Here is a 22,909-nt window from a genome sequence, read left to right as displayed (position 1 = left end):
GGCAGAGGCCAGGACCCTCATGACAAGCTAGAAGGCAATGGCACCTGCAATGCACAGCTCTGGGAAAGGTCTGGTGCAACTCTTACAGAGAACAAATCCTTAGAGAAAGAGCAAAAAGAGTTTGTCTCATGTGATAACTTCAATGAATTGGCTTGGGATGTTTGTTATCCTGAGATGAATTATGGGGCCAACTCTGGGCTCAGCAGAAAGGAGTGCAGGCCACAGTACAGGAGGGGACAGTGCTGGCATGCATGCCAACTATTTGCCATTCTTGTAATAAGGAATTGAAGAAAGATGAGTTAAAATTCTCCTGCACAGCAGTAAGGGTCTTACATGACTTGAGTTAAAGATATGCTAGAGCTTGGCAGGAAAAGAAAAGCATTCTGGAATTAAATGGGAATGGGACTGGGGAACTGAGCATAGAAGATGGATTTGGGTGGTCAAGCAGGCATGACAGTTTCTGTCTGAACTATGTGGTCTTGTTCTTGGATAGGCAGCCCGAGGATGAATGCAGGCTGCAGGGGCCCTGACAGCACAAGGCAGGAAGGTGGATGGCATAGTTCAGAGTTCTCGCAGCATAAAATCTGAGGACAGAAAGAGGAGGAGGAAGAGGAGGAGGGAGGGAGGGAGAGAGAGAGATGTTTTGTGTGGGCATGTTTGGAGGAGGTTGTAGATGCACTGCAGGAAGGCATATGGTAAGTAAGGCCATAGCTCCTGTTGGGCAAAGAGCAGCTCAGGCCCTGCAGTACAGGATGGAGCACAAGGCTCGCCAAATACAACAGTAGGGGCCTTGGGCAGAGGATTAGTTTTGTGGCCTGGGTTGTAAGTGAAGACAAGCCATTCACTGGCAGCTAAGGAGAATGGAGGTGAGGGAAATGGAGGATCTGGCTAGGCAAGAAGGAAGGATGATAACCAGTAGCCATGGTTAGCCACCAGTACCCAATTCTGAGGTTGGAAAATTGTAAGCTCTAAGGGTGGGAGGGGAATAGAGGTGAACAATAAGCAGGAGAGGAGGGCAGGAAAGGTAAAGGTTATTAGTATTAGCACCTGTCCTGCCCCTCCGAGGGCTGGTTTAGGAACTGGAGCAAGACTGAATCCACCAGCTGATTCATCAGTCAGTTCACAAATCACAGGCAAGGAAAAGAACAGGAAGTAAGAGGGGCCACACTAAGTCTGTAGTGGATTTAATTACTACATTTCCCTGATTTTTCTCTAGAAGCAGGCTACAACCAAGTTGGGAAGAAGAACATGGAGTGAGGGCAAGCTGGAATTTATAACACACAATGTGGAACTCATAGTAGCTTATTAAAAGGGTCTTCTAGGTGAATCAAAATATAATCCTGCCTTATAAAAAGAAAATCATAAATTTAGTTTAGCATCCCCACCCCAGTTAAAGTTATGAGAAAACCCATTAGTCAATTTTAAATACCTTTTTACTTTTATGATTTAATGTCAAAACAATGTTTTGATATTTTGATACAATTCTATAGGCAAAATGTATTATATAACACATGGGTTCCTGCCAAAGATTTGTGTGACAAAATGCTACATCAGCTTTTTTCTGCACATTTCGTAAACAATGGCTTTTATTTATATAGCAAATAATTAAACTAGACCGCAGTATAACAATCCAAACCAAACCAATTCATCTGTGCAGGAAGAAGGTAAACAACTAGTTTATCAAGAACATTTCTGTGCAGAGTGAAAATGCCTTGCTTCCGGTATTTAAGTTAAGCATAGTAGGGATACAACAGCATGGTTTCCACCCTCAGGATGTTTATACTGTAAAAAAGAAGTGAGAAAGGAACAAAACTGATGAAGAACACAAGCTCAGGAGTCAACCTGATTCCAAGCTTTCTATTTCCACATAAAATAAAGACAGATAGAGCCTAACCCATGAGGTTTCTGGGAAGATTAAATGCGAGTAACACAGTAAATGTTAGTTGCCAGTGTTGACGTAATTAGTATTACCACTATTTCTGGGTACATTAAAGTGCCAAGGGGTACATGAATTCTAAGGCAGAAGGAAGATTTTTCTTTTTCAGGGCTGGAGTGATTGGGGAAAGCTACATAGAAGAGAGACAGCTCAGCTCTAAGGAATGGATACCATATTTAGGTATGTGGATGGGGGAAAGAGAGGAGAAGAGAGGGCAGTGAACCTGGCACAAGCAAAAATGCTGGGAGAGAAATGAAGTAGCCCCAGTAGGTAGCAAAGAGACCAAGATGGTGGAATAGAATGTTTGATTTGGGAAATGCTGGGAGACATGCTAAAGAGCCACACCAGGTATCATATGCAGGGGTCCTGTATGTTAGCAAAGGGATCCAGATCTCATCTAGTAGGGGATAAAATGCTATTGGAACGGAAGTAACATTCAAAAATACTGGTAATTTGCTCTTATTACCTAAATTTTAACTGGAAAGCTAGACCAGTGCTTCTCAAACTTTAATGTGCATATAAGTCACCCACAGATCATGTTAAAATAAAAATATTCTGACTTAGTATGTTTGAATTGTGGTTTCAGATATGTATTTCTAACAAGCACCCGATGCTGATGCTACTGGTCCTTGGAGCACTCTTTGAAGGACAAAGATGTTTCTATTTGAGGTAGACTGATGGAGAAGAATGGTTGGGTTGAAAAAGATGATGGCTAGACACAATACTTCCTGTGTTCTAGCAAACTCATATGTCATGGCAGTACTAGAAATCATTGGTCTCAATCTTAGGTTATATATGGGGAGGACAACCCAAACTTTTAACTATAACTCTTATTCTTTTTTTTTTAAAGATTTATTTATTCCTCTCCCCCTCTCGTTGTTTTACACTCACTGTCTGCTCTCTGTGTCCATTCGCTGTGCATTCTTCTGTGTCTGCTTGTCTTCTCTTTAGGCAGCACCAGAAACCAATCCTGAGACTGTCCAGAGTGGGAGAGAGGTGTTCAATCTCTTGCACCACCTCAACAACTTGGTCTGCTGTGTCTCTTACTGTCTCTCATCTATGTCTCTTTTTGTTGCGTCTTCTTGCTGTGCCAGCTACTTGCGCTGGCCAGCAATCCTGCACTGGTCAGCACTCCATGTGGGCCAGCATTCCGCCTGGGCCAGCACTCCATGTGGGCCAGCTTGCCGTGCTAACCAGCTTGCCTTCACCAGGAGGCCCCAGGAATTGAACCCTGGGCCTCCTATATGGTAGACAGGAGCTTAATCGCTTGAGTCACATTCACTTCCCACTGTAACTCTTAATTCTGAACCTATTTTTTCATGATACTTTAAAACAATTCAAATATCTCAAATATCAAAATATAAATTTTATTAAATAAGTATTTCTCTGATCTTACAAAGAATTCAGGTTTGAAATATATGATCTAAATTATTATCAAGATTTTCACCCAGAGATTGGCTTTCTACTACAAAGGAAAGACGTAAGAAATTGATTCTTTTTTCTATAAAGGAAAATGGCATGAATACATTCATGATGTGCAGCTATTAATAACTTCAAGGATGACTGAAAGGGTTAGCAACATTTGGTCCTAAGAAAGAAACCATGGCAGCAGTTTCTTACGTGACAGCTGGATTAAAAGAAAAAGAACCCTTGTGCTATTATAGCAAGAAAAGCACCCTCAACCATATATGTAGATGAGGAATTGGATATGTTAGCCATAATGCTTGTTATAGTGACATCTCAAAAACTAAACCCGGGGTTGGATAGCTGTCAAACCCCGTAATTTCCTCTTGAGAACAGTCTTTGTCACACTGACAGACCACATCTGTATTCATGCTGTGGTGGATTCTGAATAATATCTGTGATACACAGAGAAAATAAAGGAGACTGCCCTGCCACTCTCCATGATGGATAACCCCACCAGTGAATTTTAGAGCTAGATGGAGTCTGCCAGATCGTATAATGCAACACCCTTGTTTCTGAGAAGAGGAGAGCGCAGTCAAGAGAGGTTCAGTGATTTGTGGAGAGAATGGTAAGTGGAAAAGCTGGGACTAGAACTCAAGCAGCCTGATGGTAAGCCCTGGGCTCCACAGCCTTCACTACCTTAACATGGCACCAATGTGGCACACGGAGAGTGAAACAGCAAGTCCGTAATCCGAAAGCCTGTTCTTGACATAAGCCAGCATTGACATGAAACGCATTCAACATGTACAGAACTGCTGTGTTCTGAGGGATGTGAGATGATGAACACCCTGCTGTGCCTGCTTGCATTAAGCTCACATTCTAATACTGGAAATAATGTATGTTAACAAATAACTATGTACAAACAGAAAGAAGAAAGTTAGACAGTTTCAAGCCGAAGGTGAAGAAATTTTCCATTTGGGAAGTTGGAAGGTGGATGGGCAGGGTGGCAGGTGGGGCCAGGTTTCAAGATAAGAGAAACCTTAACAGTGGAGGTGGCATCTGAGCTGGGCCTGAAGGATGAGGAAAACCCGCTTGCGCATGGGTTTAGTATAAGAGAGGACTACAAAACCAGGCCATCGTAAATATGAAAAAGATTAAATAGTCCTTCCAATCAAATAATATGTCCTCAATAACATGAACTAAGTTAAGGTACTTTAACTGAAAAAAACAAAATAACATGTTATATTTGAATGTAACAAAGTCATGCTGCTCTACTTGTTTCCTGATCTAGTTCCTGAGCTGCAGTTCCTGTATTGCTATTTCAAAAAGTTATACTTGTAAAAATGACTGTAAAATTTCAAAGTCAAGGATATAATTTTTGTTCATGGGGCAAAATCAATCAAGAGCCTTCTGAAAAACTGACATTTTCTTTAAAAGACTAGATATTATCATTTCTATAGCTGGATTTTTAACGAACAGTTTTATTCCATATAATGTCTGAAAGTCCCTAGTGGGAGGACATTCTGAGGTCAGCTTGAAAGCTTACACATATTCAATCATCATGTACAAGAGGATAATCAGAAAAGGGAATCTCTAACAAGTTTTAATTTGAAATAAAAACGATTTCACCATTGCAGAGATATGAAAATTCATGAAACAAAAATGGGAACCTCAAAGAGTAAATATCTTTGGTCATTACACTCATAGTACATCATTACATACTAGGTATAACTAGTAACTGCTATCTATGTATGCCTCTGAAGAATGAGGCATGAATTTCAGTATTTTCTATACAAGGAAGCATAACTATACTTAGATATCAATAATCACAGTCATCAAAGTAGGTATTCACTATAATAACTGATCTCATGGAGCGCACATGATTTCATTGGTAAGAGACTCAGTCTGATTCACAAAATAATGACAGAGAAACTTTTGTTGGAGATTGTCTAAGAAAATGATATGCAACAAGTCTACTGCTGGCAGGAAGGAATTACAAGAAGCTAAAGAACACAGTGAGGAATAACATCTCAAAAGGGATGCAGATGATTTGGGGAAAAAATGCTATTTTACTTTCCTTTAAGCTGCTTGGATCTTTAAGGCTGTCTTCCATTCAGGGTAACAGAAAAAGATTATTTTGTTTTACCCAAGCTCATGACAACCCTTTCCTCTAGTACAGCTGTGATACGAGGTATATGTAATTTTTTCGGCTCAAGGAAGTATCCATCCCTTCCTTTGAAAATTACATTCCTAAGCCCCTACTCCCATTGACACTCTGGCAATGAAAAAATATTTTTCAACAAGTCACGACACACTTACTTGCAACCAATTTTAAGTACCCAAAAAGGCAAGGGAGATGTTCTGTGTACTTTGACCTTCCCCATATTATAGGAAGAAAGCGATGCTTATACCCAAAATAGTCTATACCCTCAGCTGTCTCCAGTCGTGACTGGAGAGTATGCTGGAGCCTCGATATTTCCTCGTTACTTTAGTATCTGGCAATCCGCCTGTGTATGCACTCAGAGCCTTGACATTGGGGCCAGGAGTGAGCTGCCTGCACGTCCACATTTTCATTTCATGGCTGGGAAGCAGAAGCAGCTTTCCAGAGCTTTTTGCCAACTGACAGGTGGTGGGAATGAGCATGAGATTTGCTTACAATGAGATGGAGAAGGCTCCTAGGCATGGAGAAATAAACATTCCCACGCAGAGAAAAACGCCAGCTAGAAATACCACAGGATGCTGATGGCAGACAAAGTCAAGAAAGAACACTAAGCCAGCTCCCTGTTGACAACTGAGGCTGGATCGTGAACTGAAAGTGTAGACAGAAGTCTTCAGAGATTAATTCACGAAATCACATGCGGAAAGAGAAAACGTAAAGCAAAGCCACATGTGAATATAGACGTTCTGGTTACATTTTAAAGTATTCTTTCCCAGTTTTTAAGCACTAAATTAAAGCAAGAAGAAAATAATAGTGAGAATTTTACCATGACTGGTTATGAGGAGGTACAATGGACAATTATTTATTAAATAATTACAATGCATAAGACAACATGCCAGGACAGTGGAGGTTATAGTTAAGTTCATAAAGTCAAGGAGCTTGTAGCTTTTGTACAGATATCATAATAACTGTATTGTTGTTTACCAAGTCAGTGATTTTAAAAAACACAATAAATACTATCAAAATTTAGAGAAAGGACTTAGGAAATATACATGGAAATATTATTGCTAAAGGATAAAGGAGCATGATGTATAAAATCTACTCTCAAATGTTTAGAAAATAGATAGCTATAGATAGACGGATAAAGAGATAGACCAATACATCAAATGTGGTTAAGTGTTAAAAGTTGGTGGATCTAGGTATCTGGGTGGGGGGTATATTGGAGTTCTCTGAATTGATTTTGTGTTATTTTTGCAACTGCTCTGTAATTGTGAAATTATTTCAAAGTAAGATTTTTAAAAAATTTTAGAGAAAGGGGAGAAGACTGTGTAATATAAAGGAAACAAAAGGCTTTATTGAGCAGAACATTAAAAAATAGCTCTAATTTGGGTAGGAAGGCAGTAGGAAAGGCATTGCCAGGCAAGAGAAAAGAAGAATAAAATATAAATGCACATGGCATAGTCAAAGGAACAAGTATTATGCCAAAGGAAATGCAGGAGTTGGGAACAAGTGAAAGATGAGTTCGGTAAGAGAAGAGTCCCTGGGGACCAGGTGTTTGCAAGTGATGGTCAAGGGTTTTAACTTCACCTGTTAAGAGTCGCTGAAGAGGTATGAACAGTAGAAAGAAAGGAAAGCAAGCAAGCAAGCAAGAAAGAAAGCACTACAAAATTTTAAATGTTCTACTAGTGTTAAAGAGGAAAGATATATCCTGTTTTAACCTTCGAGTGCTAGAAACAGCTTATTATCTAATATTAATTCCATAGTATAAACATAGTACTAATCAGCTCTTATGTTTCTTGAACTTCTGCCATTTGTAGTGTGTAGAAAAACAAAAGAGCCTCAAGACAAGAATTTCCTAAAAATGTCTGAGTAATAATGAAACATTACCTTTGAAAAAGTTTCCGGTATTTTAGTACACAAATTTCAGCTATCAACTCAAAGCAGAAATTAAAGTTTTAAGTTTAAACACCAAAAGCACTCTCAAATGTTAGATTCCAAATAAACATTTTATGATATCTTTAGAGATGGCATAAATTAGTACCAATTTTTGTTTGTTTTGTTGTGTGTGTGTGTATATATGTGTGTATTTTATATGCTATATCTCCCTTGGTTTAAGTAATTTGTTTCTCATAACCCTCCCCTCAGTAGAAAATTTGCTTTCATTAATTTATACAGAAAAAGTCATAGTTAGAACTCACCAAAATAATCACCCATTAACAAGAAAACTTAAAAAAAATGGTCTTCCCTAATAAAACAAACATATAAAACAAGAGTCAAGAGCAGAAACAAAAGGCTTAAGATACAGTAAAATATGTATCTCTGACAGCCCTGGAGCACTTAATGTCTGCTGCTAAGGTTTCCAATGTAGATGCAAGAAAAAGAAGTCCTTGCGCTTTCTGTCTGTCTGGTTCTGGCAGCCAAGATTGAATGGGGGGATACAGGAAATCATAATAACAATAATAAAAGATACAGTAAAATAACAAAAGGAGAGGAAACATCAGCAGATGGCTTAAGAAAGAAGTGTAAGAGAGTGTATGAGAAAATAAAACCATCACAGAAAGAAAAGCCACAATGGCTGCAGCACAAAGGAGAATAGCCATTGCTCAAAATACACAAAAAGGTGAGCAAAGCATAGAATTGAAATTGAAATTACCAAAACCTTTTAAAAGGTTTCCAATACATCCATAACCAGTGTTTCTCAATGAAGAATGTGACTTAAAAATGTTAACATTCAATCCATTATACGCTTTCATTCACGTACAAGGGTCCAGACAGTCATTGCTGAATGTGAAAGGCAGCAGAGGATACAGTTCTTAGGATCCCGACTAGATTATAAACTTTGCCTAAGCAGAACCTGTGGCACGAGGCCTGGAGATGGGCTCTGTATCCATTTAACCGTCAAAATAAGACTAGACCAAATGAGATTATGATCACAGAACAGAACATAAATGTTATGAACCTTGATGATATATATTTTTTAAAACACGCATTGCTTTCATTTATGATAAAGTCACTTAAGTCAACATCGTTAGGGCAGTGAGGCAACACTTCACAAATCTTATAAAAGTACCTTGTCCAGCTCTTGAAAGGCCCTCAGACTGAATGAAGGATATACCTGCAGTGGCTTTAACACCTGCAGTGTTTCCAAGTTATAAAACAAAGTGAAACGATTCCTTGATGCCTTATGCCCCAAGTCTGTTTCTTTGTTGATGTTTAGTTTATTTGGTATTTTTGCTGGTTTGTTTTGTTCTATTACTGTTGCTGTTTGGGTGACTTGTAAAATGAAAGTATAATTTAGGAAAGTGCCCCCGAAAAGGTCTACTCTGGTCTTTGGAAAGCATCTTCATTCTTTCAAACCATGGGTGAGACTCTGGTCTGATTATAATTCTCCCTCTTTCATCATTTGCATTCTCCCAGTAGTCTTTGGGTATCAGTCTCCTTTTGGGTAACTGTGGAATAGAACTCAGCTCCCCTCATGGTAGTCAATAGAGCCAAATGCTACTCAAGCTTCTCAAGAAGTAAATGTCAAACCTTAGAAACATTACATAATTTTGTATCACTAACAGCCTCAGCAGCTGGTTTTTCCCCCTTATTCATGAAAATTGTGGGCACCACTCAGAGAGATGTGAAGAAATTAGACCTCTGTTTCTTTGGCCTACAATTTATACTCACACCTCTACTTTTCTACACTTAGAGGAAATGTTTTTCTTTCCTTTTCTGGTTTCACAACCTCATGAAATACTTTCTTTGTCATCATTTATTTTGGTTTCGGGATTGTGGTGCTATAAATAATACTAAAAGTAGAGTTTAAAAGGGCATGTTCAATCACTAAAGAGCCCTATTTGGCTATATACTGAAACTACAGTGGTCTCCAAACCACTGCAACCATAATAAGTACAAGAATTGTGGGCGTATACTCCATAATAAAATACATTTATTTGTAGGTTACATGTACATGTGATACTATGCTAATATATAACATACACTATAAGCCAAAATAAAATTTCTAAACCAAAGATGCAACTATTTTTAAATTAGGTGTAGATATACCTACTTTATTTATTAATGGCAAAAAACTTTTTGCTGTCACTAGAAATTAATATTTAACAAGAACAATATGATTTAATATGCTTTATTTCTGAACATCTTGGTTTAATCCTTTGCGACTGAGCAATTTACAGTTTTTTATTTTAAAACTTAGTTTTAATGGCTATCAGAGAATACTCATGAAGATATCTAGATCAAGGAGGGGAAAGGACCTTGTGGAACTGAATCCCTATGTTTTTATTCCATTCTCAGATAATGTAAAGGTTGGGTGTTTTGTTTTTATTATTACTTTATAAATGTCCATCTTTCCCAATGTCAATTAGCTGCTCTTGAAAACTTATTAAAGCTTTTGAATTTTTATATTTTTTAAAACTGCATTCCAAAACCACAGAAACTTTGTAAGATTCCTTTATAAGTTGGACATTCCATTTTTCAACTTACTGAAAGGCAGATAGAAAGGATTTCAATTGGTAACATCTATCATTTCTTAAAACAGAATTACTGGGGAGCCAGTGCAGCTCTGTGGTGGAGCACAGGCTTCCCACATAGGAGGTCCCCGGTTCAGTCCCAGGACCTAGGACCTCAAAAAACAAAAACAAAAAGCAAAAAAGGCCCACATTTCCAAACGTCCATTTCCCAAAATACTCTATCCATTGCAGAGGTTTCTTTTGGGAAGCAATTTCTTTCTCATACATTGTTTCTCATATATTGTTAAAAACATCACTTTTACCTTGAAAGCCGAATTGAAGTGTATTTATTTTTTAAAAATCTCTACCAGTTAACATCTACCAAAACCAATTACCACAGAAAAGGCTGGCAAATTTGGGTGCCTGTCATTTTGTAAAAGGAAAATGAGCAACAGTTCTTACTTCATTTGCCAAAAAAAAAAACCACTTCTTATGGTACAAATATATTGATATTTATTATTCATCTCATAAGATACATACAAAGGTGCTATTATTTCTTAAAGGACTTCCTTTTATAAAATCAGCCAAGTTAATGTTGTCCTATAGCAGTCTGCATGCTTCCTGGAGAGCTTGCTTGTGAATGAAGCAGCAAATGAATTTCCTATATATGATGCCACTGATAATGACAGTGAATGCAAATCCTTATTTCATATAACCTGTTTGATAATTTCTTCTGGGCAGGACTGAGATTCATTAAACTGCTTTTATCCTAATTGGTGGCACCTGCTGGATATCCCCACTCTCCACTCATTCTTCCTCCGAGCCAGAACCTCTCTTCGAAGAGCACCACAGCTCAGAGCAAAGTCTGTATTTCTCAGAACTTCCCACCCCCTGCCACCTGCAGCCAGGCCCAGGCTTGGGACTAAGTTCTGGCCACTGGGATGTAAGCAGAAATAATTTCTTCCTCAAAGGGAGGGCCATATCTTCTGCCTGCTTTCTTCCTAACCACCTGGAATTCAGCTATGGTAGGTGAAAGTGAAGAATCCACTTGGAAGTGAGTGTTGAGGCGGCCACAGCAACAAGCCAGGAGCCCTTGGTGACTGTGTTGCCAGCAAATAAACCCTGGACTGCCTGTGTTTACACGGGTGAAGAATACATTTTTACTTTTTTTGAACTTCTACTATTTTGGATTTTCTGGCTCTTGTCACTATTCTGAATCCTAATTAATACACCTTTTTAAGAGGTTGATGAAGAATTCATACAGGAGTCAAAGAAGTATCACCTCTGCCATTTTCTCATTGTTAGCACGTGTTTGCGCTATTAATATTCCTTTCACTCTGCAGTTCCCCCTACAGAAACTACTTTTAAGGCACTTGTCCATTTTGGAAGGAGTAGTTTATAAAAACCAGATACCCTTCAATTGCACTTTATTGGCATCAATGTTGAATATTAACAAAGCTTCTTTTTTTGATCGATACATAAATAGTTCTCCTTTCTTTCTGCTTGTCTAATGTTTCAGCACCTCTGGGGTGCATGCTGTCCACCCACTTACAGCCCATCCTCTCAGGGATGGATGGACTCAAGCTCACTGGAGCCAACTGGATCAGATGACCCAAGCTACTCCATTTCCAAACCACTCAATAGAAATGATTCACAACTCTAAGTTTCTTTCCTGGATCACAACAATATGCTATGAGATGAAAATTCTCATAAGGAAACAATCAACATAAATAACCGTTCTTCATAAAACTGAAAACCCACAAAAGCAAATGGTAAATTAAGGGATGGGTGTATGAAAAGATTTTGGTGCCTTACCTGAATACCTCAAGAATAGTCCTCTCTGGTAATTTGGGAGCCACCTGCTTAAATGCTTTTTTGAAATCTTCCAAAGTTAAAAATCCACGATCTGTATGAAACAAAATACAGAGCATTCACTTACTCTATAAGCCCTAGGAACTGTTAGTTCAGCCATAATGTGTGCATGAAACTATTTTAATATATTATCAGGAGAAAAGCAATAATTTATAGTTGATTTTACGTATAAGGCAATCCAAGAGTGTCTCACTGGAAGAATTAAGTACCTAGTAATACACCCCTTCAGTGCAGTCCCAGATTATCTGGAAGGTCATTTCTAGCCCAAACATTCACAGGTTCTCTGAATCCAGGAAAAGGACGTAAAGACATGCTCTACCACAATGGCATTAGACTTTGAGTCCTCAGGAATTGTCAAAACAATTCAACCTTCAAAATTCCCTTTTCCCCTTCCTTGCTATTAGAATTATGACATATTTAGTATTTAAGGTAAAACCATAGCCACAGCCAAGACACTGAACCAGGACTCCATAAGTCTTATAATTCTTGTATGTGAGCTAAAGGGCTTAGGAGGTCTGAGGGCTCACACTCGATGAGGGAAAGTAATCCCTGCAATCAAGACTGGGTCAGGAGCTGAAGGAGAAGGCCACAGGTGTGCCCCACTTCTGGGGTTCATAGCCTATATCCCCACGTGGCTGAATTCTTTGCTGTCCTCAATACAATACAGGCAAATCAAAAGTACAATCACAAAACTGTAAACAGCCTTTCATCCACGATAAATGGCAAGAATTTAAGATCAGCACAGAGCAAAAAAAAAATTCCACCAACACCTCAAGTATACTAGATAATGAATACAGTAAAATAAACTTCCAAGTATATTGTATATTTAATTGCTGTGTATATGTTCCCATTCACGGTTCCTTCATACCAATTTTTTTAATATATCAACACTTCAAAGGAACTTACAGCGCATGTCAAAAGCTGTGAAGATGTGTCTTATTTCATTCCAATACAATTGGGCTTCCTTCTTTTTCCTTACAACATTTAAAAACTCTGGAAGAAATATACCTAAAAGTTGGAAAAGACCATATATAAGGAGAAAAAATGGAAGAAAAATGATAAATATCACAAATAATCAACTATTATGTTCATTTTGGTGAGCAGTATTTGCTCCTAAAGATCTACAAAGAAGGAAAAGCATGTTGCTAAGGGCTGAGGAGATGCACAGTAACAATCAACTACAAAATTGACAGACATTTTTAGAGTTCATTTAGCTTCCTCATGGGGAGAAAGGAATGATGACCTTGAAAAGTTTAAACCTCTTCCCTCTACCAGACCTAACAGTCCTGAAACTACTTATTTAATGAGGTCTCATAATTTTTCTTTCCTTATGCTTCTTTGATCCCTTTTTTTCCTAGTCAGATGTCATTATGGCAGATTTTTTTCCAACTGGGAGATCAGGTCAAAGAAGTAGTTTCTCAAAAGTCAATACCAATTGCACACTGCAGATAAAGGTGGAGAGAATATTACATAAACAATAGAGCTGGCACGGTCCCCAGCCCTGGATGCACCCCACGACGTGTTTGGCAGCCTCAGGCTCAGCTTCCTGTGACTCTCATAATAAAAGAGCCCAGCATGATATTATGAGATTGGATACTGTGCTTACAATGTCTATTAAAATGAATTCTAATGTGATCTTTGTAGTAGGTTTAAAGAGCGGAGCCAAGAATTTAAACACTTTAGTGAAATGAGCCCTAAATATATAAAGAGCAACCCATTTTTATACGTCACGATTTCTACTAAAAAAAGAAAAAACTGTTATCCCTCTATTTTAGCCCTAATTAATAAAATAAACATATGCCAGTGTTTAAGAACTTTGCACCCGTTTTCCTATTGGTGAGGTAAGACTGAGTTATATACCTATCCTAAAATAGTTCCAATAGCTTTAAAAAATTTTTGTAGAAAAGTTTTCTTAAGTTTCCATGTTGTTCTTCCTTGTAGCTCAATTCAGGATTTAGAAAATAAAAGAATACACCTATCTTTATGTTTTTAAACCATTCTTTTACAACTCTTGAGGATCAACTGTGTGCCAGGCACTGTATTTAGTTTTGGAAATTGAGGGAGATGAGCACATGCATGATTCCACTCTCAAGTGAGCTAATAGTCTAGGGCAGGAGACTGTCATTACACAGGTTCCACCGCAAAATAATTACAAATTACGTGAGGGGGAAAAGAGGATGCTGTGCAAGAGTCACAGGAATCTTCCTGTAGCATAGACTCGGAGACCAAGGAGCAATCACTTGGAGGAAGCAATATTTAATATTTAAGCCAAGACCTAAAGGATGAGAAGATAGCAAATGGGTAAAGGATGGGAAGAGGAGCATTTCAAGCAGTGAAGGCAGTCTGTGCAAAGGCCATGAGGCGGGGGTGTAGAAGGCATGAAATAAGGCCGTGGTGGCTGGAATGTAAGGAGCAAGATGCTCCAAGAGGAAGGCAGGGGCTGGAACACACAGGCCCTGGGGCCACACTAAATACCTTGGGTTTTATTTAAGATGCAAGAGGAAGTCAGTAAAAGGTTTGAATTGGGAAGTGAACTGAAATGATTGCCATTTCTGAAAGATCTTTCTGGCTACTGTCTCAAAAAAGGATTGGAGGAAGGGCAAAACATAGAGAAAGGGAGACCAGTTAGGAGCCCACTGGCAAGAGATGTGGTTGCTAGGGTGATGGCAGCAGGAAGTGGAAGGGCTCCAGATATATTTTGGAATAGAACTGGCATAACTTGATCAGGGATTAGATGTGGCAGGTGAGAAAGAAGAAGGTGTCAAGAATAAACTCCAGGGGCTGGCTTTGAGTACTAGGTGGTTTGAGGAGTCATTTTAAAGAGCTGGGAAAGGCTAGAGGGCAAAAGCAGGACTGGAGGGTAAGATGAAGAGTTGAGATTTGGGCATGCTTTTTGATGCCTCAAAGACCTCCAAGAGGAAAAGTCAGGTAAGCAGCTGAATATCCTCTAGACAACAGGGCATACCTTCTAGTGCCAACTAGAATGCCTGGTACATAGTAAGTACTTGAGAAATATGTACTATATTGAATTAGCCTATGTAGCACTTATTTTTCCCAGTAGTAGTGGAAGATATACATTGATGCAGCTCCATTCTCATCTAATCACCCTTGTTGACCAGAGAACATATTTAAAACGGCTAGCTGAATTTAAAATTTATGTCTAGTCATGCCACCTTTCCAGAGAATCAAGCCCAAGCCTTCATTTTATGAGCACCAAAAGCTAATCAACTAAATAGCATTTAGATTAGTGGAAATTCTTGAATAATTTGGTCTCATATCATGGCATGTCCTATGAGGCCTTTGGCAATCTTACCCCAACCTACCTCTCTAGCCTCACCCCCAATCTTTTTATCCCAGACAACCAAAACTGTAGCCAAAGCAAACTTCTTGGTGCTTCCCCAAGACACCACCGCCTCTGCATGGGTCACACACACTGCCTGTCTCTCTTCTCTTTTCTCCTAGTGAATCTTTATACCTCCTTTCAGATGCAACTCAAGCAGTACCTCCTCTTTGGAGGCTTCCCTGATTTCTCCCGTTGAGTTCCTTTTCTGTGACCCTACAACCCTCTGTTCATAACACAATCATAGAATCTTTTAGGTGGCAGGGTAATGATTTGGCTACATGTCTACCTGAGACACACTGAGGCGAAGCACTTTGGTCCCCAGTGTTGAGCATGGTACTTAGGCTAATGTGCAGCCAGCATTCATTACTTATCCACTGAATAAAGAAATGAAGCAATGAGCAAAAAGCATTAAAACATGTGTTTAAAAGATCTTACAACTCTGTAAACTAGTGCCAGGAAAAGTAGGTCAGTTTTTATTCACATAGCCAGCAAAATAAACCATCATTTTAGAAACTCTAATTTCTTAGTATCTATATTAAGAACAAACAATATTCAGAAGGAAAGGAAGTACATGCATAGTAGTTGTCCTTTACTTATCACTGTATCTGACCAGAAAATGATAGCAAAGAAAAAACATACAATTCCATGGTTCCATGTGCAAGTCTCAAGGAAAACAAAAAATTCGTTCATGAGTGGCAATTTGCTTTAAATTACATACTAAGATAACTCATCAGTAGTTGGAGCTATATTCAGGTCTTCATTTCATCATCTTGTGGGATTAAAAAGAAGCGTTTTTTTAGTTTTTATTCGGGGGAAATTTATGTGGATTTAAACTGTGTTTATTACCTGCCGCCTTAGTTTGCCAGGGCTGCTATGACAAATACCACACAATCAGCTGGCTTATATAACCAGGAATTTATGGTCTCACGGTTTTGGAAGCTAGAAGTGCAACAAGGTTCTGGCAGGGCTTGCTTTCTCCCAGACTCCATAGTATTCTGGCAATCCTCTGTCATATGGTGATGTCTCTCTCTTTGTATCTGCTCCTCTGATTTCCGCTGACATGTACCTTCTGGCTTCTTCTGACTTCTGGCTTCTTCTGACTGGTTGTGTCCAAATTTCATTTGCTTATAAGGGCTCCAGTAGTATGGAGTAAGGCTCACCCTGATTTCAATTTGGCCTCATCCTAAATAGGATCTTCGAAAAGCCTATTCACAAATGAGTTCACACCCTAACTAACAACATCTTCAGAGGTCCTATTTACAAATGGGTTCATACCCACAGGAATGCAGATTAAGACATGAACATGTTTTTTGTGGGATATATGATTCAATCTCCAACACCCGCTAAAAAGATGTACACAAATAAGTCTATGCTATGCAATCCAGTTTTTTCACACTATTTTTTCACTTGATCACTATTAACACAAATGAGTCTATATATGCAATCCAGTTTTTTCACACTATTTTTCCACTAAACAGTCTATTAACACAAATGAGTCTAGTTTTTTCATACTATTTTTCCACCTTGTCAATACTCTAGGGAAGTGGACTTGGCACAGTGGTTAGGGTGTCTGTCTAACACATGGGAGGTCCGCGGTTCAAACCCCGGGCCTCCTTGACCCATGTGGAGCTGGCCCATGCTCAGTGCTGATGCACGCAAGGAGTGCCGTGCCATGCAGGGGTGTCCTCCACGTAGGGTAGCCCCACGCACAAGGAGTGTGTCCTGTAAGGAGAGCCGCCCAGCGCGAAAGAAAGTGCAGCCTGCCCAGGAATGGTGCCACACACGCAGAGAGGTGACACAACAAGATGACACAACAAAAAAAGAAACACAGATTCCCATGCCGCTGACAACAACAGAAGCGGACAAAGACAACGCAGCAAATAAACACAGAGAACAGAAAACTTGGGGGTGGGGGGTGGGGGGGAGATAAATAAATCTGAAAAAAAAAAAAAAAGGAAAGTTCAGGCTGCCCAGGAATGGCGCCGCACACATGTAGAGCTGACACAATAAGATGACGCAACAAAAAGAAACACAGATTCTCGAGCCACTGACAACAACAGAAGCAGACAAAGAGCAACACGCAGCAAACAGACACAGAGAACAGACAACTGGGGCGGCGGGGGGGAATAAAATAAATAAATAAATCTTAAAAAAAACTCTAAGGGTTGAAAGTATATATTATATATTAAACTGTGTAAACACATCTCCCCCTTCAACCCACATGTCCTTAACTTGTTTTAGTCTTTCAGGGGAATGTTTATCCAAATGCAAACTCCTTTTCTAAAACAGATGTAGAAGTTTTCATTCAGCTTGTCTCTCAAATTGTAGTAATATAATCACTTTCCAAAGACAATGCATAATGGCTTGCTAAAGCTCTGCAATGCAACCTCAGTAACATAAGCTTTTAAAAAAAAAATCTTGCTATTCTTTAAATGGCCCAGAAATGGGATCCCTATTATTAACTCTACCTGCTGTCACAATATTCAAACCTAAAATTACCACTTCACAAAGACTTTCAATAATTCTATTGACATCAGATTTCATACCCAATGAGAAATGCATTACCTATGTCTGCCCCTGATGTGAAAGAACATGGTGAGAGAATTCTAATTTTAACTATAATGTTGGCTTCTCTATGTACACAGATCTTCTAAAGACAGTCAACCAAACACTTTATCGTAGTTACCACTTAGGATCACAACAACTTCGGGAGCCACAAAGACCTATGTGTTTATCTGCATCTATTATTAATCTGCCTATAGAAGGTGTTCAGGAATTGCCCGAGTGCTTGAACTCTATCAGTAGCAGAACTTTTTCAGCTGTGGGAAAGGTTCTTCTTTGTAAATTCCCATAGGGCAGTTCAATGTACAGAGGAGATGGTGTCACAGCTACTTGATTTGAAGCAAGGTGGGCCTCCACCCTTCCCTGTTAGCGGTGCTACAGGATGTGCCTCCAAAGGACCTTCCAACTTTCCAAGTCTGTGCATCTGACTTTCCACTTTATAGCTATTCTTGCCAAAATGAATTCTTTCCAGGTCTATTATATACATACATATAAACCTTTCCAAGTAAAAAATATATCTGATATAGACATATCATATAAAGAGACAGACTAAGAATATTATCTTTCCTATTTTTTTGGTTTGTTTTTAAGCAGTTTCCTAGGAGGGTAATCATCTTTCACCACAGGGGTGATATATTCAAAAAGTCCAACAAAACTGTATAAATTTTTCTTTGAAAGTTTCATTATGTATATTTTTTTGTGGTTCACAGTTCTAAGCTTCAGGGTCAGTGCACACAGAGAAATCCTCCTGAAAATGAAGTAGGCTGATATCTGGCTATCACAGTGAGCTGAAATTAGAAACTGCAATAAATCTGGGGAGAGTGAAAGGGAAAAACAATAAAAATGCCAAGTTATTTGGATTGTAAGTTGGGTTCCAGATTTAGTGGAAAAGAGAAGATTCACATTCATTGTGCCATACATTAATTTTTCCAGAGAATGAAAATTGCCTAAAAATAAAGGTTTAAAAGGATTAAATAACCTTTTAAAAGGCATAATGTAAGCCTTCTCTAGTCTGAAAAATAAAATTCAGATTATGACCACTGGAAGCCTTGAGTGCAAAAAATGGATAAAACATGTTTGCATATAAAGACTGTAAGGACAGAAGGTGAAATTGACATCACCAACAATGAGTTGTCACAGTATGATGGATAAGTAAATTCAAAGGAATAATATTTCCTTCTAGCTTCTTACAGAAGAGTAGGGGAATAAAGAGAAAAGAGCCTACCTTAATGTGAGAAATCAACTTTTACTATATCATTGGGAGGAAAATGAAAAGGAAGAGTAAAAAAAGGTTATAGTAGTGAAATCTGAATCAATAAAACCTTATTTCTATCAAACATGTTCCCTTTTTATTACATGCATCTCCTGCTTGAAAATCTTCAAAGCTAACTCAAAAGAGCAAAGTCCCAGTTCCTTATTCTGGAATTTAAAGACTCATCCTCCCATCTAGGCAAAGGGGTTTCTCAACTCCCATAAGGTCCAGGTCGGGTTACTCTGATGAACAGTCATTTATAGCTATGCACTTGTTTTAGTTTCCTAGCAAAAACCATGAAACAGGTCAGCTTAAACAATGGGAATTCATTAGCTTACAGTTTTGAGGCTGGGAAAATGTCCAACTCAAGGTATCAAGGCAATGCTTTCTCCCCAAAACTATGCCATTCTGGAACTAGCTGCTGGCAACCCTTGGTCCCGAGCTTGCCACATGACAAGGCACATGGCAGGGTCTCCTGGTCTCTTCCTTTTCTTCTGGGTTCCATTTCAGCTTCTGGGTGCTCTTTTTGTAGCTTTTTCTCTCTCATGTCTGATTTCATTCCACTTATAAAGGACTCCAGTAATCGGATTAAGAACCATCCTCACTGAGGTAGCCTCATGAATAGGTCCTACTTACAATGGGTTCGCACTCACAGGAATGGATTAAATTTAAGAACATGTTTTTCTGGGGTGTACACAGCTCCAAACCACCGCAGCATTATCCCTCCTTGCTGGTGCAGGAGTGCAAGGAAGATGGAGTCCGTTTACCGGAGGACTCTGTTCTGTATCTTTGGATGTGCATTCTGAGTGGGGGGAGGAGTGTAGGGAGCAGAACAGCGATCTAGGAGGAAGAGATTTCAGCCACTGTGAGTGGATACTGTGGTGGGAGAGGGTCGAGGAGAGAAACACCTCAGGGGTGGAGTGCAGAAGGGCCTTCCCGAGGAGAAAGCGCTAACCTGGCCTTTTGCATTGCTAGCTGTGACTTCCTTGCTTCTCCATCTCTTCAAATCCCTCCAATGTCTGGCTCCAGTCTCACACCTCCTCCAAGAGGTAGTGTGGCCCTCTGAACTCTCAGAGCTTTTCTCGCCTGTGGTATTCGTTGACATCTGGCCAAAGACTTGCAGTATGGCATTGCTTCTTTATCTTCCCTTTCACATAATGTTTTACAAAAACATCTGTGTCTCCTACTCTTTTCTACCTATACAACGAAACTTCTGCAGCATCCTCTAAGTGGCAATTAAATAAATAGAATATCTGTGGGTGCTACCCAAAAATGAACCTATGATTATGATTTTAAGATAAGGTAACCTTAATTTGCATGCAGTTTCCTAATTAAAGAAAAGAACAAAAAGGCCAATAAAAATCTGAAATCAAACGATCTGCTACAGTATTGAGTGGTGGTTTGGAGCTATGTGTAACCCAGAAAAACATATTCTTAGACTTAATCCATTCCTGTGGGTTTGAATTCATTTTAAGTAGGACCTTTTGATGAGATTCCTTCACTTATGGTGCGGCCCAATGAAGCAGATTACTGAAGCCTCTGAAAGCAGAATGAAACCCTGTCAGATAGAAAGTTATGAGAGCAAGAAGCTGAACACCAAAGAACCCAGAAGAGAATGGAGAGCCAGGAGAGGTGGCAGTGTACACTGCCATGAGACAGCAGAGCCAAGGACCAAGGATCAATGGCAGCAAGCCCCAGAACACCATAATCCTTGGAGAAAAAGCATCGCCTTGATGATGCCTTGGACTTTTTCCCAGCCTCAAAACTGTGAGCCAATAAATTCCCATTGTTTAAGCCAACCCATTTATTTCATGGCATTTATGTTAGCAGCCGAGGAAACTAAGACACCTTGTAAATTTTGTTCCTTAAATAGGAACCCCAAAACAACAAACCATACACAATAAAGTGTTTATCCTAAAAGACTAGAAAATAGAAATTTAAATTTAATGCTAGGAAAGTAATATGTTTAATAGTTAGCTGTCTGGTTCACACAAGTCAGACAAGGTAGTAATTAGCAAAAACACACAACCTTCCTGCCCACTAACCTAATCATCCACAAATTATTTTTCAATTGAAGTTACACTTACATCATTGCCATTTTTTAAAATGTATGTATTTGGCGGTGGACTTGGCCCAGTGGTTAGGGCGTCCATCTACCACATGGAAGGTCCACGGTTCAAACCCCGGGCCTCCTGACCCATGTGGAGCTGGCCCATGCTCAGCGCTGATGCGCGCAAGGAGTGCCATGCCACACAGGGGTGCCCCCCATGTAGGGGAGCCCCACACACAAGGAGTGCGCCCCGTAAGGAGAACCGCCCAGCGCGAAAGAAATTTCAGCCTGCCCAGGAATGGCTTCGCACACATGGAGAGCTGACGCAGCAAGGTGACGTAACAAAAAGAGACACATTCCCGTGCTGCTGACAACAACAGAAGCGGACAAAAGAACACACAGCAAATGGACACAGAGAACAGACAACCGGGGTGGTAAAAAAATACAGATGCTAAAGATAGTTCTGAAAAGACCGTAGATGGAAATGATGAATGTGTTATTGGAAACTGGAGGAAAGGTGATCTTTGTTTAAAAGTGGCAGAGAACTTGGCAAAATTGGCTCCTGATATTAGAAGGTAGGCAGAATTTGAAAATGATGAGCTAGGACATTTAGATGGAAAATGCAGCCCAGTTTCTCCTTATAGTTTATAGCAAAATGTGAAAGGAAAGAGATAAGCCGAGCACTGAATTGCTGGGTACAAAGAAACCAGAAATTGATGGTTTGGGAAAATCTGAGCTTCCTGAAAACAAGCCCCAGAGAATAGTGCCATATGTGAAGACTTAACTAAACTTGGAACTAGACGGGCATTTTATTACAAGTCAGGATTGGAAACGCAGTTATCTTTGAAGGACTTGTCGAAAGTCTTTCTGTCTGAAGGCTTGGACCCCTGTGAACTGCATATAAAACTGACAAGCTTTTTGTGAGATCTGTATGAATGAAACCAATTGAGCCTGGACTTAAAGGAACAGAAGGGAAGAGATTGAAGGAAAAATGGCTTCAAGAAGAAAACCATGAAAGCTGAGTCTGGACTTGGGACATCTGCTCAGGCCAGGAGAGGGATCCCATCCAAACGTGCAGGAAGGGGGAGTCTGCCCTTGCATTTGAAGAGGGTAGGTTTTCCAGCCCCTTGTTCAGGGACAGTTTGGCTGCCCCAGGCTAGAGAAGGTAGAGCACATTCCCTGGTGTTTGGGGAGAGTTAGGTTACCACCCCACTGTTCTCAGGGGGTTGGGCCTGTATTCCAGACATTAGGGAAATGTTGCCACCACCCCACATACACACTATACTAAGGGGATTGAGACTGTCCCCCAGAGATGGGGGAAAGTGTGACCATCACCCCAATGTTCTTTGAGGGTGAGGTGTGGAGCTTGGCTGCCATCCAGATGGTTGATGATGGTGGAACCTAGAAGATGGCCATTGGGCAAGCCTGTGGAAGGAGTGGGCCCCCATGAGGCCCCGAGGAGAAGAAGACATCATTCTAGAGATGATGCTCAGACTTTGAAATCTAGAGGAGTATGTCCTGCAGGTTTTCAGAACTGTTTGGGACCTGTAACACCTGTTTTCCTTCTACTTTCTCCTTATGGTAATGCAAAGGTTTATCCAGTGTCTATCCCTCCTCTGTATAAAGGATGCAGATAACTTATTTTCTAAGTTTCACAGGTCTACAGCCAGAGGGAATGTTGCCTCAATACAAACTGCAGGCCTAAAGTTGATGTTTATGAGATTTTTTCCTTAGCATTGTTATTGGAATGACTTAAGGTTTCTTGAAATACTGTGATATGTTGAATGTGTTTTGCATATGGAAAGAACATGTCTTTTTGGGATTCAGAATGTAGAGTGTGACAGTTTGAAGTTATTTTATGAACCAAAAGAAAAAAGG

The 22,909-nt window shown here is 39.6% G+C and overlaps 1 protein-coding gene and 1 non-coding gene across 6 annotated transcripts in view; one reads left to right on the top strand and one right to left on the bottom strand.

Moving 5' to 3' along the window:
- EFCAB11 (EF-hand calcium binding domain 11) overlaps positions 1 to 22,909 on the bottom strand; it is a 190,089-nt gene that overhangs the window by 156,282 nt on the left and 10,898 nt on the right. For 4 of the 5 annotated variants that reach the window (XM_071213729.1, XM_058292538.2, XM_058292534.2 and 1 more), the window contains exons 4-5: positions 12,731 to 12,832; positions 11,768 to 11,858 (exon numbers count right to left, since the gene is read on the bottom strand). In XM_071213729.1, coding sequence (XP_071069830.1) covers positions 11,768 to 11,858; positions 12,731 to 12,832 — 193 coding nt within the window. The remainder of the gene's footprint in view (positions 1 to 11,767; positions 11,859 to 12,730; positions 12,833 to 22,909) is intronic. The other variant, XM_058292542.2, reaches the window with a different exon arrangement.
- LOC111759873 (small nucleolar RNA SNORA31) lies at positions 7,810 to 7,941 on the top strand. Its single transcript, XR_002793730.1, has one exon. It is a non-coding gene; the product is annotated as a small nucleolar RNA SNORA31 (small nucleolar RNA).

Source organism: Dasypus novemcinctus, chromosome 3 (genome assembly GCF_030445035.2).
Source record: "Dasypus novemcinctus isolate mDasNov1 chromosome 3, mDasNov1.1.hap2, whole genome shotgun sequence".
NCBI classification, from domain to species: domain Eukaryota; kingdom Metazoa; phylum Chordata; class Mammalia; order Cingulata; family Dasypodidae; genus Dasypus; species Dasypus novemcinctus.
The sequence above is the reverse complement of the archived record's forward strand: the minus strand, read 5'-3'. Positions and strand labels throughout refer to the sequence as shown.